Source organism: Glycine soja, chromosome 2, assembly GCF_004193775.1.
Source record: "Glycine soja cultivar W05 chromosome 2, ASM419377v2, whole genome shotgun sequence".
In the NCBI taxonomy this organism is placed as follows: domain Eukaryota; kingdom Viridiplantae; phylum Streptophyta; class Magnoliopsida; order Fabales; family Fabaceae; genus Glycine; species Glycine soja.
Window position 1 is genome coordinate 32816126 of NC_041003.1, and position 19323 is coordinate 32835448.

Consider the following 19323-nt stretch of genomic DNA (forward strand, 5'->3'; position numbering starts at 1 on the left):
TATCTCCATTAAATTTTGCTAATAAATACCTACCCTTGAACTCATCCTCATTAAGGGAATATTTATCCTACTCATTGGGTCTAGGTAAAATTATTATCCTAACAGGGAATATCCTTGAAGAGAAATGGTGAACTTAAGTGTAACTAGTCCAGATCAAGAAATAATCTTAAGTCTTTTAAACGGACTGAAACTTGTAAAAATACTTTAGAGTTTTACCCAAAAACAAAATGTCCAAATTATTGTATTTTACAAAATTAATAAGATAAAAACAGCAATACCAAAGAATGTTCAATTCTCCATAAAAAGTTGCAAGGGATAATGAACATTATAAATTTCTTATTCGTATATTAATGGAAAGATGTTGGACCAAACCACGCCAAATTTACGCAGTTTATTCGTGACACGCTTTTTACGGTTCAAGTATTTGCTTTTCATTCCAAGATTTATTCGCAAAAATGGTACGACTTATATGCTTCTCCCCGTTATTTATTTCCATGTTTTTCTTTCACAAGGGGACAAGTCCATCAGACAATTTTCCTTTGTGCTGAACAAAATGAAAAGTCAGAGAATCGCACATAAACCAAACACAATTAAAAATTAGAAGGAGAGCAAGAAATAACCACAAAATTAATAGTCCAATACCAGAAAGTGTACAAGTCCCTAAAAAACTGCGATGTTAGGTAGGATTTTTGTACGCCATTCCTATATATTAGTCTATACAAATTCATCCTAATTAATTTGAAAGTAATGAATAGTATATGCATAATACATAATACAAGAACTGAACACATACGAGGTACAATTCCAAAGCAAACAAATAAAGAAAGGGGGTAGTGAGTCCCTAAACACACGTTAATGCAATTTTTTTTATAAAAAAAAGCACATAAATGCAAAACAAGTTCAAGATGTGACCTCAGAAGAATTCTCTTATGTATAGAATATTCAGGTAACGTGTGTGATCTAGTCTTGTTTGTTATCCCTAGCTTCCAGTTGTTCGCTATTCTTGGACTTTTTTGTAGGGGCAACCTTGGAAGGGGTTGAACGCTCAGATTGTGAGAACATGATCAAGATGTGCATGAGTAGAGTGACAACTCCCAAACCAAATGCTGAAAATGCAACACCCTTCCAGGAGGATAGTAGTGAAGACCATTGGAGGAACTTTACGACCCCCGTAACAACGACACAAGCCCACAATATGACAACCTGTTCCCACAATGAAATTGAATGTTGAGCAGGCAAGAAATAATACTGCTTTATGCAAATAGGGTTACATCAAAAAGAGGATAGCAGATAAATAAGGAACATTCAATGTTAGACATATTGATATAAAGTATCTGACCACAAGAGACTTTATGGGTCGACCAGTATCCTGCAGCTCTTGATCACTAAATGTGTCCTCAGCTATATGTTTGTCTAACAATGCATCCTGGCATCCCAAAGGAAAAAGGAGAGGAAAAAGAGCAACATTGTAAAATCATCAAACCACAAGAATTAGAAGCTACATATAACAGTTAGCTTTTAGGGGTGAGTTCCCCAAGTGCTTGGTTGTTTATCACATTCTTGCAAATAGACATAGTAGGAACGTTGTAAAATTATTTATATAGCTAGCAATAAGAAAATCTTGGACAGCTAATACATAGTAACCATTACGGTTCAATTAACACACACCTTAGCCACAAACACATCTCGACACCATTGAGCAACAGCTTCATCTTCTTCTGGCAAATCCTTCATCGCATGCCGCTTAATATGCACATGCACCTAAGGTGGTACAATGAGTAACTTTTTCATTAAACAAGACATTTCATAAAGAAAAAAACACCCAAGATTATGAAAGAAAGATAAGGAATCCTCTTAGATGAACAAAACCAAACTAAAGCAGAACAGCATAATGAAGTCATTTATATCATAGGTAGCTACATAGAAAACTCTGAATCCTTAACGCTTTGCTATTCTTCAAAGTAAAATCGAAAAACATATGCACCAAATTGCTCAGATAGCTACATTGAAAACCATGGATCCTTAAAAAGATCTGCTATTCTTCAGGTAAAAACATAAGTACCAAATTGCACAGTCACAACTCTTTCTTTAACAAACAACTACAGTGCTTCCAAATTCCCAAGCCATACCTTGGCTTTCCATAAAAATAAAGAAGCCTATTCCAAATCTCCAGGATAACAAAGCTAAGTTAAATCAGATGATCAGGTGTCCCACAATGGTGGCAAAACAACAACCAAGCCTTATCATAATAAGTGAGATTGGCTCCATGGATCAATATACACCATTGGGTTCTACCAAAATGGTCTTTAATAGTTTCTTCTAAAGTTCTCTTTAATCTTCTTGCAATCCTTTAATCAAATAGGGGGTGGCATAGTGGGTCAAGCTACCCTGACTCGTGATGCGAGGGGCAGGATGGGTTGACCCATCCAAGCCCACAAAAGAAGTACCAGAAAAATGGGGGAAAAAAGAAAACCAAAGTGTTGATCAATTGATAATTTCTGCAAGGTGGATGGCCAATTGAATCACAAACTTGTCATCATTGGTTGGCACAGAGAAAGAGTCAAATTTCAGTCTGTAAATAATGTGGCCAGAAAAAAAACCATTAAGACTATAGATGCAGGTTTTTTTGTTCTTAGTAAATCTCAATTTGATTGGCTCACCAATGAAGATTTCCCTCTGAAGAGTCTTAGCATTGTAGGAGCAGGTGAACTCTTGGGAATTGCCACAGTTACATCATAAATGGCAGGAACAAACGAGCGCATATGGTTTACTGCTGAAACAAAACCCTGAAAGCAACATAGCAGAGTAAATATTTCAGAGCAAACATCAGAAAAGAACAATAAAACCTAATATGGTTAGCACTGCCTATTAGGTAATATATGTAAGATTGAATGTGTTATGTAAATTTAAAAGAACAAAGAAGCCAAAGCATGAAAGTAAAATATAAACATAAAGTCTATCTGTTTTGAAATTAAATTAAAATCATGTGAACTTACTGTACCAAGTAGCTTAAACTATTTCAACACTTTCTAGAACAAGTAATGAAACAAAATATTCTTTCTAGAGAAACCATTATCTCATCTGTGAACTCTAATGATAAACTGAGAGATATTTTCACCATGTTTCTGGTCCAAGGAAAACACACACACATATATAACAAGTTGGAAGCTAACATTTTCCAGGGGAAAAAAAAAGAAGCAAAGTTACTGTAAATAGCTTTTATCAATCCCCACAGTTAAGTAATTTGGTTCTACTATTCTGTTAATATAAATCAAAGGACTAAGACGATTACTCTCAGGTGATTTCACAAATTCTTATCTAATTAAACCATCTCCTTGTCTGAGTAACTGACGAAAGGAAAATGAATGAGTGACAATCCAAAACCCTCCCTGTTTCAATTTTACGAACATGTTTATATTTCCCCAATAGGGAAGATTATGGAGGAATTTAAACTTTTAACAAGGGGAAGAAGTCTCTAATATGTAACTTTTATTCCCTGACCTTCTCTTCCCCTTGTTCTTTATTGATTCCTTCCACTCACCCCCTAAACCCACAAACATACCCTAAAGGGTCAAATTTTTTCCTTCAAATCTAACAGCTAAAATTAATTTATGTGAATGTAAAATCAGCAGCATAGTCCTTCCACCTCAATGTGATGCCTAGATTTCTTCTCTTCTACTTTTGTTATTAATAAAAATACTGTACACTACCCAAACCTATTTTCCATAGAAGATACAAATAACAATCCAACCCATCAAACCCCCAATTGTTCATTTCTAGAAAAATCATCATGTGTATGTTTAATGTCTAGAACTGGAAGTGGGCCCAATAAGCCTAATTTTTATATGGCAAATGCTAACCAGTGCCCTTAAGGCATTGTTTAAGGAAATAAAAAGAGAAAGGTTTTTATTGGGAGGCGCAAAATTGCGCTACCCTGACTTTTTTTGTGCTCTCCTATGGGCACTGGTTAGCAAGACCCCTTTTATATTTGGAAATCCTTTCAAAATTAAAATCATAATTCCATACGACAATTCCATAGAATTAGAAAAGAATCAGCTCAATCTTTTCGAAATCCTTAGCCAACACCTTAATTGCCAATTCTACAATTACGAATTAAAAATGTGCTCAACTCGAAAACTAAAAACATGCCTCCCTCACTTCTTCAAAAACCTTGAAATTACAAAGTTTTTATATTTTTTAAATTGTTATTTTATATTAATTATATTATTAAATTAAAAATGTTTAATTATTAGATATTAAATAAGTTTTTAATCTGAGACTTGCATATTTTTTTTCAATTTCTAGCTCTAACACCCAAGCAATAGAATTGGAATCAAACTTAGAAGTCTAATTCTACACCCTAATTCTTTGAATAGCACCAAAGCCCAAACAGAGAATCATGATTGTAAACCAATTCCAACACTAACAGAAGTAGAATTAAAAATAAATTCAGAACCATAACTCCAATTTTGTCATTGAAATGGATCCTAAATACACAAATAAATATCCACCACCAAATGAGCCTAAGCCCCCATCAAATAGCATGCAAATTTCCCTACCTTCAAAAACCCATGACCTTTCAATTTTCTTGTTTTCCTACAATTGATCAGTTCAAGAAAACCCAAATAAACAAGTCTCTTTAGAACCCCCTAACTATTTTTTTGCCCTGCATCATCTAGTTTAGAAGACAAACATAATTTACAATGAGAGTCAAGACGTCAGGACAACCAATAATATAAGGTGCAATAGAGTTTGAAATGCAGACACCCTAATCATATTTACAATAGGATTAAATCAACTTTGTTGGAAAAACTGTCAAGGCATTTTCCATAGAGATGAATAAGAGGGTTATACATTCAGGGGAATCTAAATAACATATGTTCGGGCTACACATGAAAGTCAAAATTATCATAATCCTCAAAATATTAGATAAAGCAATGACCAATTGTCCATATTAACCTAGCATATAGTTCAAAGACGTATTATCCACAGGATCACCAGTCCGAATCATCACAAAGAGAACCAGCCCTTCACTTTAAAGCTCAAAATTGATACAAACCCTTTAGCCACCCTTGACAAGTAGATTGGTATCAACTAATTATTGGCAGAAGAACAGTAATATGATTTCATAGAAAATCCCAACAAGAATATGTTAACATGGATTGGGTGAGCCAGGTAATTAGCTAGACAAGAGTCATGCATAATAGCTCCAAACAGTTGAAAGAACAGCAAGGGAAAGAAAAACGGCAAAACAAAAAAAAATCAGAATATATTTATATTCCACCTTAGTTCTTGGAATCAAAACATTTCTTGGAACAGGCAATCCAGCTGAGGCTGCATACTCCTGAGCAGCTAATAGTTTGGCCTGGGTAAAGCGAGTTCCTTCTACAAAGAGAGCCAACCAAAAGGGAAGAGGGAAATCCCTCAGTTGCTGTAGGCCTGACTGCACATGCAAAGTTGCAAGATTCAAATGAGATTCACAAATAATAAAACAACTTACGCACCAAGAGAGAGGATGTGGATAGAGATGGGGTTAGACAGAAAATTTACAGTAATTTTGCATCTCGGTGAATGAATGAGAAGACAATAAGATAACAAGTAGAAATACGAATCTCTTATGAGCATACAGCACATATATGAATTATATTTGAGTAACCCATACCTTTAATGTGCGTTCATCCTTGGCCCAACTTCTCTCCAGGAAAAGATATTCAGAAAACCACATTGACCAACCAATGACCTGCACATTGGAACTTAGCTAATAGATCACATTGACTTTAAATGATAATGTTATCAATGAAGCTACAAAAGAATCCAGTAAATCAGGTTCAAAAGCTTCCATGTCTAATCAGGACTTAAGCAGACATAGATCATGTAACAAACCAAACCAGCCAACAGAACATCCCATTAATTATCAATATATAGATACACAATACATCCCTGCATTTCATAATTCATACTCCAATATCAAATCATATATTTCCATCACCCTGATCAAACCATTAAATAATAATGATTGGAAAACAAATGTCATTCCATTTTTTCATTTCAAAACATCAATTTCTAACAAAACATACCGGTAGAAACTTTGAAGATTTCTTCATCACAGCAAGTGTGCTGCCAAGGCAACCTGAACGCTGATGAATAATAATGTTCAATAATCAATCAGTAGTTGAAGCAAAAACCAGATGAGTCACAGAAACACAATTTCAAATCTAAGACTACCATATTTATGATGAATTAGGCAAATGTATAAGTAGGCTACAAAAAACAAATGTGTCCTTTTATCCTAGTATAATAATATCAAACAATTCACAATATCAAATGAAATAAGTAACTCATGCTAATACATATGTGAATTCTGTGTTAATTTTATTGAGTTGAATATGTGAAAGAAGTTATACTAAATAAGATAATAACCTGAGCTAAAACCCATCCAACAAGCCAATCAATGTCACTTCTGTGATTGGATATGACAAGAGCATGCTCTTTACCTGGAAAATTCTAGACAGAATCAGAATTCAAGACGAACGAAAATTGGGGGGAGGGGGGTGAGCCTAGCACTAAATGCATAGTACAAGAGACTTACCCATTGAATGAAAGGTTTCAGGATCTGTGAATACTTGGACCTGAAGCCAGAAATTTACAAATGAAAGATTTGATTATTCTAAATGCAACAATAACAACAATTAAATTGCAGTAAAGTTCATATATGATGTATTCAATCAAAACTACTTTAAACCAAGGAAATCTAAGCAATCAGACCTTTCATTTCACATGGTTAAATTCCATTCTGAAATCAGAAATCTCTGAACCTTTTAGTTTAAATGAAAAGAAGCTCTATCAAAAAGAGAAAAGAATGAGTCCCTGTGCCAAATTGGTTGGTAGATCATGACTTGCAAGCACAGTAATATCCAGCCTCCCTAAATCTCTACTTCTTTCATAGCTTTGTGGCTAAGGGAAATAAAAGAAAACCAAAATTTATCACAAAAGGAGGGGTAAAGTAAGCCCAAAAATAAGAAAAATAACAAATCCTTGTAATCCTCGCTCCAGTTTCCCCCCATATGGACCCTATTAGCACTGCACAAGATCTTCCCTCTATTTTAAGGCAAAATTCCTTAAAATCGTGAACAAAAAGATCACATAGTGTCAGTGCGCAAAACTGCTAATCACTAAATGAACTAAACATTCTATTGCAATAATTTCAAGCCCTTGAGCAATGTAGGAACAAGTATAACCCATGAGTTTCATAATCACTAATTCTAGCCATTGTCCTGGCTACAATCATGGAAAAGTAGCAGTTAAGTTCCCTTTGCTCACTTACTTAGATCCCTCATGTCAGTTGAAAGTCCATATCATACAAATCAAGCACCAACATTCACACTTGCTTCACTTTTAAGAGTACCCCAAACATAATGACCAGGTTTACTTCCCAACTAAACAACCTTTATTCAAACCTTGGAGTCCAATTGTATACCCACATATAAATGCCCAAGTTTTCAAAATTCGAATACTATTAAAAGAAATAGGACAGAAATAATTCAGCAAGAATAAACAATACATATCCAACCGCAAATATGATAAGTTTATTTTTATAATAACCACTTAAAAGTCATACCAATGATGATTTCTGATTGGTTGACAATACAAAAACATTTACGCAACTTTTACACTGATAATGCATGGCTATTAAATTCATTCACTAATCCAATGCCATGTCATCTAGCAGAGCAAGCAAAGCACAAAACAACTAAAAAAAACACCTTCCACTAGAGAACAATAACTGAAATCAACAACGTTAACTAAGACGAGAAATTAAACCTTAACACCAGCCCACCAATCAATAATCCAAACGAGCTCCAGCCACAGCAGTTCAGCCACCACCCTGTTCATCCGCCGGTACAAATTCTTTGACACCGGCCGCACAACCACGTAGCATATTGCCTGAGAACACCACAAAACCACCAACAAAAAATCAAAACCTCATAATAGCAATTATCATTAATTAATCAATTAATCAATCAATCAATCAATCAATCAATTAAAAACAACTAAAAGCAAGTGAAGAAAACTGTCTCTCTTACAGGAGTTGAACAAAATGAATACGGTTACAATTTTATTGCAACCCAGAAAGAAGTAACGAATGAAAATCTAGAACAATAACCGAAAGCACAAAATAAAATAAAATAATGAGAGGTTCAATTGGGATGTTGTGAGAAGGAGAAAGGGATCGGTTGAAGGTGAATGAATAGTTATGGTGAGAAATATATTGATTTATTTAGAAAGAAAATAAGAAATAGAGAATGGGGTGACCTGAATGAGGTTAACGATGAGGCCGGAAGCGAAGAAGAGAAGGCCCAATGGGACGACCACAACTGCAGTCATAGCCAGCGGATTCCCGAAATTGTTGTCTGTCGATGATATTGATGTTGCTGGCTATGTTATGTCGATCTCTGCTATGCTATGGCTACCTTAGTGTGCTAGTCTTTTCTTTTCCTCTGCGTATAATATTTTTCTTTCTATTCCTTATTTTAATTTTGTTTTGTTTCTGTTTCAAATAAAATAAAACTAGTCTTTTAATTTTTAATATGTTAATTTCACAAAACAATAATTTGTATTTATAAATATAAAAGTTACAATAAGTATATGTTTTTTAATATACAAATTAAATATATTTGAAGATATAAATTATATTTTGAATTTGCAATAAATAATTTAAACTGTGGTATACGATTATTTTTAACTGGTGGTTATTTTTTTTAAGAAAAATATTGAAATCGAATTTACAGATAGGGATAAAAAAACACTGGAAAAAAAATTAGATGAAGAAAGTAGTCTGAAGTAGTTGAGAAAAAAAATTGTTAGTTGCGAGAGTGATGCATCATAAGAGGAAAAAAAACATATTGATGGTGGGTAAAAAGACTAAAAGGGGTCCTTTTTACAAATTTTTTATTAAAATGAATTTTTTTTAATTTAATTACCGAGCGGGTCTGATTTTTTCTTGACTAGCATTATCCTACACTTCCTCCGATTGGTAACACGTGACAGAGGAGAATTGGACGCGTCCGCGACTGGGCGCTACGTGTCACGCCCTGCTGACAGGCACGTTGACACGCGCTGCTTTATAAGCAAAATGAAGTCTTACTCCACTTTCCTGACATTGCTGCTATATATATATATATATATATATATATATATATATATATATATATATGTGTTTTTTTATTATTTTATGTATCTCATACATTTGATAAAATTAAATTTCTTTAAAAATTTAACCTACCTTCAACATTATATATTAACAAAATAATTTTGAAGAAATTTTTTATTTCAATTTAATGTCATTATAATTCATTTACTTAAATTATGTGTTCGTTTTTAAAATTTAAATTATGTATTTTTTTAGAATATTGTTTGCGTACATACTTAGACTTTATTTATTATTTATGATATGTGTGATTATTAATTTTTTTTCTTTCTATATAGGAGTTTTAATATGGCAAGTTCGTCATCTTCTAATCATTATGATGTGTCATCTGAACCATTAGAGGATGATTTATTGTGGATGCAAAAAAATCATATATCACAACATATTTAGAATGGTGCTAATGATAGGATGTTAAAAATCTGACGAGCTACACCACTGTACAATCATAGAGAAGCAACGCCCGATGAAATTATTCCTCTATTACAAGTTTCGGGTTTGTATCCGAAATTGGCGCAGTTGAAAGTAAATGGAGCATTAGTTAATGCTTTTATTGAAAGGTGGAGGCCAGAAACGCATACATTTCATTTGAACTGTGGGGAGGCAACTATTACACTCCAAGATGTTTCTGTGCTACTTGGTATTTCTGTGGATGGAAGACCTTTAATTGGCAATACAAATATTGACTGGTTCGAGTTGTGTCATGAATTATTAGGTGTCATGTCTGACGATGTTGTAGTTGATGGTAACTCACTTTTATTGGGTTGGTTGGCTTCTCAATTCGCAAATATTCATGATTTTACATGCAACCAAGAAGGGCTTGAAAGATTTGCTCGTGCTTGGATCTTAAGATTCATAGGAGGGGTGATGTTTGTTGACAAAAGCAGCAAAAGGGTGCCAATGAGATATTTGCAATTTTTGAGAGACCTTAGAGAGTGCAGCAGTTATGCATGGGGAGCTGCTCTTTTGGGTAACCTTTATAGAGAGATATGCATCGCAACAGACTATAATGCAAAATCAATAGGCGGTTTCACTCTCTTGATTCAATTATGGGCATGGGAACGATGCCCAACGTTAGCCTCGTCGGTTATTCCTCCACAACAACAAAACACACCACTTGCCTTCAGGTATACTTTCCTTTACTATTTTGAATTGATTATTAATAAATATGCTTGGTTGATGTTAATCATTATTCTATGTAACATTTTATTTTGTTATTTAATTTTTTGTGAAGATGGTTGGGAGGTGAATTTCATCACATAGGCAATGACAATTTACTTGATTTTCATCAAAAATTAGATGTCATGAAACGCGACGAGGTTATAATTTTGACGTTTGCTTATTAAATGATGTTGTAATTCTTAATTAATTTATTAAATTTAACTTTTATATGCAGTTTGTCTAGGTCCCTTATTCTGGACATGTGGAAATGAATATGAGACAAGTTTGTTTTATTGGGTATGTATTATGGACATGTATCATACCACTTATTTGTTTTCAGAAAGTGGAATGACACCAACCGAATAGAGTCACGAGACAATTTGGAATGCAACAACCTATTTCGGGCCGAGTAATGCAACCCAGCAACATACATGACTTGACATTAAAGGGAAAGGAAGGAAGAAATTGGATGCGACTAATGCAACCCGCGCTTAATGAATGGAATAGTCGCTATGAAAGGAGAGTAGAGCAAATGCCGCCACAAGGAGGGACCCTTAATCTGAACTCTGAATATATGAGGTGGTACAGGCGTAAAACAAAAGTTTATGTCGACCCAAAACATGTAAGAAGAGGACTATTGGTATACATTGTTCATTATAATTTAGAAAAGAATGTTGCGCTTATTGAAGATTATTTTAATAACTATTCCTTTATTTTCTATGCAAGGTGAAATCGCTAAAACACTACATTTTATGGTGTTGCCTGTTGGGAGAAAGGTTTGTACTTTTGACGATTTACTACCATGCATCGAGAAGATCACTCTTTTGTCTGACGAAGAGGATAGGATACTTGAGGCACATGAAGATGCTCTCCCTTCTTAGCCACAATTTGAACATCAACAGTTTAATATACTACAGTGAAGTGTGGAGACTCGAGGCTTAGCGCGACGTCGGGAAACTGTTGATGCAATAACGTGCAGTTTGCCTCCGATGCCAGAACGACAACATGGAATGTATTACACACCACCGGCATTCACCCAAGAACCGTCGCAGATGCCTCCAATGTATTCATACCCACATGATTTTCAACCAGGGTATAGTTTGGCAGGCATATTTAGGTCCTCTCCTCCTTCAACGGGAACTCCTTCATTTACCCAAAGTGGTGAACTATCGACCCCAAATGCCCCACTTGGTGGTCCGTGGAATGTACCTGGAGATATACCTGACATGGACGACTTATTAGGGGTCGATTTACGTCATGATTTCCCTGTCAAGGCTAACCAAGTGGGTGAAAGGGCAACTTGTAGAAGAAGAAATCCTGATAGGGCAGCTAGAAATTGGGACCGGCCATGTGGGACTTCATCGCGGCATCACAGATATAGTGATGATTGATTAATAATGGGTTTACATTTTTTCCGCATGTTTTAACATTTTCATGTACTTTGTATTGTTTTTTTCCATGTTTTAATATTGTCATGTACTTTGTATGGTTTTTTTCCATGTTAATTTTATATTATTGCCACTTTAACGTTTCAATCTTATTGTGTAATGCTTTTAAAATAAATAAAAATAAATAACGATAATGTCAATGACACATAATTATAACCAAATATTAAATTATGAAGTTACAAAAAAGTTGGTGGCCTATAATGCAAACATAAAATAAAAGTGATCTCTAACATAATTTAATGGTCAAATCAAAAAGCATTTTAAAATATTTTAGGATTTCAAAATATATTTTAAGTGAAAATGTATTTTGATTGAAAATGTACTTATATATACTTCAAAAAGAGAGAATAATAAAATATAAAAAAATAACAAATAATACTAATAATAAAAATGAAAAAAATTACAATTTTTGATTAAATATACAATTTAGAGTCTATAAAAAATTGAACACAAAGTACAAATGATAAACAAATAATAATAATGTTATTGAAATTTTGGGGTGTGGGGGGGGGGGGGTGGGGGGGGGGAAGAGGCTGGGGGTGTGGGAAGAGGCTGGGGGGGAGGCGCCTGGGCCCTGGGCGCGACCCAAGGCGCCTTGGGCAGCAGCGCGTTGACTCGCGCCTGCCAGCTGGGCGCGACCCAGAGCGCCAGCCTGCAGGGCGCGACACGTAGCGCCAACCGTGGGTGCGTCCAATCGCGACCCTGCCACGTGTCGCCAATCCGCGAAAACACCTTAAGGAGTAACGCTTTGTAGTAAAAAAAAAAGTGACCCCCTTGGTAAATAACTATAAAACAACTCCATTTTGGTAATAAATTTGTAAAAAAGACTCAGTTTGGTATTTTTGCCATTGATGGTGTCTAATTAGTGGACTGAAAAGGGTGAAAGACCTAAAAAAAATGTCAGTGAACCAAAATCAATTGGGAGCTGAAAAATCGAACCATTTTAACAATGCACTAAAGCAAAGAAATAGTTCAATTTGGTTTGGACAAACAACTTTCCACTTCGATTATAAGAGAACCATTTTTTACTTGGTTCAGTTTTCTATGTTGAACTAAGACATGAGTGTTAAAAAAAGTATCAATGAACCAAGTTGAACCCTTTTCAACAATTAATGTATCAAACCAAAGAATAAATCAATTTAGTTTAGACAAAGCATTTTTTTTTCCAATTGTTCGTGTTGAATCCAACCATGAACAAACTTTTTAGTAGACATGACAAACAAATCCATACCTATAAGTACTGCCCGTCCCCCGCCTCGAGTTTAACAAAAAATTCCTATTTTGATTGGGGATGAATACAAGTATGGACAATATCTGATTTTTAAAAAGGGGGATGGGTATGTACATATTTGTCACATACTCGTACCCAATATGTATAATAACTAAATTATTCTTATTTTTATGTAACATAATTACTTAATTAGCCTTTTGTTATTGTTTGTCTTTGTACCTGAAGCACTTACTCATGTCCTTATGGGATTTTTATTACAAGATTTATCAAGCCATGATTGATTCTTACGTTCATTTGTTGATAGGATTAGAAGTTTGGGATCAAATATCCATAGGGTGAAATGATAAAGCCTTTTTTATTTCTTGGATATACATACAGTGACACTATTTTATAGAAATCAAATGTTGTTGTTTTTTTTTAAATTAATTTTTTGTTTTTTTATATTTTTTAAAATTATAAGGCGGGTATGGGTAGGAGACAAGTATACCTAATACCCCCAAGGATGGGGATGGAGTACCAAAAACCATACCTACTGAGGATGAGAATGGGGATGGGTTTTGAAAGGCGGAGACGAGGACGGGAAACACATATTTGTCTCCATCCCGCCCCATTGTCATGCCTACTTTTTAGTGGTGTCAAAGTAGGTCGACTCAACTCATCTAAGTTGGTTCACCACAAGCTGGCGTGGCTCACTACAAGATTGATGGGAGTTAAGTAGATTGACTCACCAAATTTATAAGATAAAAAATATATTAAAAAAGAATACAAAAATAAGAGAAATTAGAGGAAAAGGAAGAAAGAATAAAACAAAAATTATTAACAAATCCAAATATTATAAATCGTTTACCAACTCAAACCATAATAACCTCATTTAGAAAAATATAGTGTATTGGACTCTTACTGTGCATAGGATATTTTGGGAAACCAAGGGAAATAAAACACCTAGAAAATCTTTATTAATGGGCCTCAAACACACCATATAGGTGAACTTGACACGATACTTTAACCCAAAATCTTAAGACTACATGTTTGTGGATCAATTTTTCCATTCCTATCCAATATAGGACTTCATCTTCCCCATGGTAGCTTCTCCTGAAGCGGAAGTCATTTTCAATCTACAAGTATTCATGATAACCTTTAGAACTTAACAATGGTTGTTACCACACTCTTTGGTGTTAAAGCCTTTAGAACTTATCCATTATCGCCAACATACTATAATAACTTGTAATATCATTGCATTATTTCATGGCCACAGGTCACACCACCTGGCCTCCATGTATGGACCTATTTTCAAGAAGACATTCGATACAAGAGATTCACATGCCATGCTTGGATTCGCCGCCAATCTATCTTACTTGTCTAAGCCAGTTACCTGATCGAACCATTGATTTTAATTAGTGACAAATCCATGACCCTAAGTCAATGGGGGTAAATTATAAAAATTAAAATCAATCAATTCAAATATATTAATGTAGATGAAATAAAATAAACAACTGTAAGATTTTATTTATAATTTTCTGTTAAAAGAACTTTTATTTGTGAATTTTAGAAATTGAGGGGTTATAAGTGCACCCCTTGGTTGCAACGTAGGTCCACCATTGACTGATATCAATTGTTGTGCAACCAAGGAAGAAAACTCTAGATAGATCTTCACCAATGAGTCAAAAACAACCACAAAACCGAACTTATATCAAAATTTAACAAAAAAAATCTTAAGACTACATGTTTGTGGGTCTTTCTCACTTATATGGTGTTCAATTTTCTTATTTATTATTTATCATCTATCTATACCTCTTTGTGTGTATCTATCTATCTATAATCTATTTATCTATCTTTGTGTTTGTCTTTCTCTATATTTATTTATCTACTTATTTCTCTATCTATTTGTTTACTTATTTATCTTGTCTATTAGTTCATCTATTTATTTGTTTGTTTATTCATACGCTTGTAATGGTCTATTAGATTTTTTATTTTATTTTTTTCATTTGACTATTTGTTTAAAAATATTAAATAAATATAGATACATGGGTAAAAAAACATTGAAAGAGAATATAAAAAGAAAATAATTAGTTTAATATTTTGAAATGATATGTCTAATAAATAATTATTTTTTATTAAATAATAAATAATTATTTTAAAAAAGACCAAAATTCAACAAAATATATACTTAAAAAAATAAAGATTAATTAATTTATTTAACCTTTCTTAGGAATCAAAAATAGGTATTAAAGAATTTATAATAATTGATACATCTCACACAATCAATTGATTCTTATAACATATGAATCAAAATTATAATTAAATGTTACAATTAAAAATAAAAAATTAAAAAGAAATTAGGTGACCAAATTACTATTTACCCTATATCGTATTCTACCGTGAATATGCACAAATGTATTAAACCTGGTCATTTGTCATATTGGTGGTTGGAGTTTTAGTTATTTGAGTCTACATTTTTTAATAGTACTGCAACAACCAAGATTGTGAAGTCGCTGTGCCTTCCAACATATTCACTCGCTTGGACAGGTCCTACAAATTTTTGAAATACACAATGTCAGTATAAAAGATATAAACATAATTTAAAACTCCAAACTATTTCTTCATATAAAAACACAGATGGAAAACCTGAACACAGTTTGGCATGAGAGAATGTTCATTATACTTTGTCTGAGCAAGTACCTTTACCTAAATTAAAGAACAATTTAAAGTTATGTGATTTTAGAATAACAAATATTTTTTTTTAAAATTAAGGTAAAAATCTTACTGTCATAACTCCTAATCCGCCTTCCCTCTCAATAGTTTCTGCAAGCTTATTTAATAACTTATTGTTCCAATAATGAGTTGGGAGCTCTTCTAGGGATGTCCATCTCGGTATAGAACCATATAAAACATGTTCAGCATATAAAATCTGTATCATGCATGTTTTGAAAGGAATGAATTACTCATATACTCATAAAAATTATACACAAAAAATAAAATCAAATAAAATTGTTTGTCTATGACAAAGTTGAGAAAAGTACCAATAGCAAGTAAATGCAGCCAGAATACTCCATAGTAATCTTACGCCTGTAATTTTTAATTCCTTCCACTAAGAAGTCCCTTATGTAGGTTGCCGGATTACCGAAAGAACATGCTATTTCTTCATGGACGATTTCCTTGAATGTCGGTACCAAAAAACAGCCTAAGACATACAACAGAAACTTCACGGTGAATTCTTCTATGGATCTTTCAATAACTTGCCCAAATTGATAGACCATCTAGGGAGGTTGTATAAGGATCTCAACTTCTCTATCCTAGTTGATTGTATCCTAGACGATATTGCCTCTTCACCATAAAAAATTCCCAGCGCATTGGTCACATCCACGGGACAAAAACCAACTTTTACACCATGCACATTGAGTGAACAAGACTCGATGTCAAATCTATCAACCAGCCACTTACATAACTTCTCTGGTAATACGGTTGCCGATACTTTTAATATCCCCCCAAAACCCGTTGCAACAATGGCTCTTCTTCTAGGATTAGTAACATCAACATCCTTTATACTATTTAATGCAACAGCTAACCTTTAAAGATTGCAATTAAATACGCTGTCTTGCTATCATAAAAAAAAACTCATAATGTTTAGCATTATGTAAAGAAAAAAATGCTTGGTATTTTTCAACCACGATAGTTCAACAACACCACAAAATTTAAACCTCGTAGACAACTAAAATACGCATAAGAAAAGAGTTTTTGTTAAAAAATTATTTGAGGATAGGTGCAACTTTATTCTTTCTTAGATAGTGTAAATTGTACAGGTCTAAATCTGTTTTTGGTTTTTGATAAATACATTTTTTTGTGTTTGATTCTTGATAAATTTTTCTTTCAAATTGGGTTTCTAATATTTCAAAAATTTTGTTTTAATCTCTAAAGTTAATCCATAATTGTTAACTGCCTATGTGACTGTTAACCGACTACACAATCATATCATGTGTGATGTCAAGTATAATCTTTTGTTTGATTAGGATTACATGTGAAAAAAAGTTTTTTTTTTAAAAAAGTAAAAAACATGGTGCAAATTAATTTTTTATATCTTTAAATTAATTTTTTAAAGAACTTAAATTAATCTTTTTTAATTAACACATTTTTTTTCTTTTTCCTAATGTAATTCCCCTCCATTGGACATTGTTGCGTGTCTCTTTCCTATGCTATCAGATCTAGATTATTTTTCCAGATCTACACCACAACTCCTCTCTCCAATTCAACATCTCAACTCTCTACCTCCTTCCTAACCCCTACCCATATCTTCTTCACAGAAACAATCTCTCCTTTTTAATTAAGAATTTATATTTTTATGTTGTTGGTGAAGAAAGAGGAAAGAGAGAATGATAGTGGCAGCGATGCAAAGGAGGAAACGACAAGGAAGGGCCACCGCTGAAAATCGCAATGGTGAATAAGAGTGAAAATAAGAGTTACCAATGAGGACAAAGTGTGAGGGAAGGAGAGTCGGTGCAAAGAGAAGAAGAGGACGAAGCCACCATGTCAGATCTAGAAAAAGGAGGAAGGGAAATGGATCTCAGATCCAGAAAAAGAAACCATGTCGAGGATGAAGCTATATCTCGCGGCAGCGGCATCAACAGGGAGAAGATGAAGTCGTTGTCCTTGGAGTCACAACTGTTAGAGAAGAAGTCCTTGGCTGGAGATGGGAAAGTGCCCTAATACAAAGGAATCTTAGTCTATGTCTTGGTCACCTAGAAAAGTATTCAGAGATAGTTGAATTGACAGACCTCTACTTTACGTACCTCTGTAGTCTTAAAAGAAAGTAAGACACTCAATCTCATTGTTGGAGGATTTTGTGGAGGATTGCAGGCGTTAGCCCGAAGCCCATAGAGAGAGAGTCAAAAGCCTATAGCACAACAGGAAGACCAAGGCCATGGAGTGAATCTGAAAAAAGTCTAGAGTACATTAAAATGACGCCGTTTTCTTTGTTTTCTTTTCTTAAAAAAAATAATCAAACGTGTATAAACAGTAACACCAAAGGTTACACGTGATACAACACATCACACTCCTACGTGAACCGTCACGTAGACAATTGTCAATTACGGACTAATGGTAGGGATGTAACGCAAAATTTTTGAAATATTAAGAACTCAATCTGAAAGAAAAATTTATCAAGGACCAAATAAAAAAACTTATATTTATCAAGAATCAAAAACATATTTAAGCCAATTGTAAAACACAAACATATAATGTGTCAAAACATTTAAAAGTATAAACAAAATAGAACTTACATGAAATTCTTCATAAGAGTTTAGATGAGCCATTTTTCCAAAGAAGAATAGTATACTCTTCGTTTGATTTTTGTGCTACCAAAAAGTAATGGAGTACAATGTCAATATAGTGTAATTATGATAGGATATCGGAACATGATAATCTTTTATCCTATCCAATATATATATATATATATATATATATATATATATATATATATATAAAGATAATTCTATAATCTAAAATTATGGACAATTAAAATCATGATAACTAATAATTATAAATTAGTTAGTATTAAGTAATTATGATAAGTATTTGAAATTATGAATAAGAAAATTAATTTTCATTATCAATATGATTAAAAATTCTAAATATGTTTTAATTAAGGCAATTAAAATTAGTGGTAAGTTGGGTTTGATTATTGGTTCAATGTAATTTAAATTAGTTTTGGTGTCCACATTTCAATGGACAGTTTTACTTTTAAATTATTTTGTAAACTTTTAATTTTTTTCATCTAACCTAAAGTAACTTTTCACTACTTCTGTATTGTTAGTTTTTTATTTTGTCACTTTTTTATTAATTATATTTAACTTCTATTTTATTTTTGTTTTTATTTATTATTTAAAAATTTAGAGAGACACTCCGTATAACATAATATTAACACCCTATATAATTGTAATAATTCATGTAGTGTTCTTTATGGGATTAACATATATTTAAATACTTTAGGGTTAACATAACATTTAAATACTATATTTATTAAAAAAAATAATTAGATTGTGTAATTTATTGAGCACCAAAAAATAATATTAATTTAAAATATGATGTTTTAACTAGGGATGAACATTGATTCGTACCAATCTAATGACTCGGTGTATCCAAACCAATGCAAATTAGAAAGTTTGGATCAAGCTGAAAAAATGCAAATATGATTATGGTTTAATTTTTAACTTAGAATATAACATGTTTTGTACCAAACTAGTACATGAAAAAATAGAAAGTTAGGTGTAAAGTATCTTTAACTC

The 19323-nt window shown here is 33.1% G+C and overlaps 2 protein-coding genes across 8 annotated transcripts; both read right to left on the reverse strand.

The window, feature by feature from the left end:
- Nucleotides 1–604: 604 nt before the first annotated feature.
- LOC114392675 (1-acyl-sn-glycerol-3-phosphate acyltransferase 2-like) lies at nt 605–8496 on the reverse strand. Its single transcript, XM_028353889.1, has 11 exons — nt 8314–8496; nt 7822–7944; nt 6590–6629; nt 6421–6494; nt 6078–6137; nt 5663–5740; nt 5285–5443; nt 2661–2786; nt 1669–1761; nt 1340–1426; nt 605–1203 (listed from the first exon to the last, which is right to left on the reverse strand). The coding sequence occupies exons 1-11, from the start codon at nt 8383–8385 to the stop codon at nt 961–963; spliced, it is 1155 nt and encodes a 384-aa protein (XP_028209690.1). The 5' UTR covers nt 8386–8496; the 3' UTR covers nt 605–960.
- Nucleotides 8497–13885: 5389 nt separating this feature from the next.
- On the reverse strand, nt 13886–17994 carry LOC114392684. 7 transcript variants are annotated; one of them, XR_003662372.1, is made up of 5 exons: nt 16066–17992; nt 15810–15953; nt 15671–15730; nt 15449–15574; nt 13886–14417 (listed from the first exon to the last, which is right to left on the reverse strand). XR_003662372.1 is itself a non-coding variant. In XM_028353929.1 (5 exons), the coding sequence occupies exons 2-5, from the start codon at nt 16096–16098 to the stop codon at nt 15503–15505; spliced, it is 309 nt and encodes a 102-aa protein (XP_028209730.1). In that variant the 5' UTR covers nt 16099–16226; nt 17830–17991; the 3' UTR covers nt 15267–15502. The 7 variants fall into 7 exon arrangements, 5 of the variants coding, with proteins under 5 accessions (XP_028209730.1, XP_028209723.1, XP_028209706.1 ...); XR_003662376.1 differs by lacking the exon at nt 13886–14417 and having other exon boundaries at nt 15267–15574; nt 16066–16226; nt 17504–17994; XM_028353929.1 differs by lacking the exon at nt 13886–14417 and having other exon boundaries at nt 15267–15574; nt 16066–16226; nt 17830–17991.
- Between the last annotated feature and the right edge of the window lie 1329 nt (nt 17995–19323).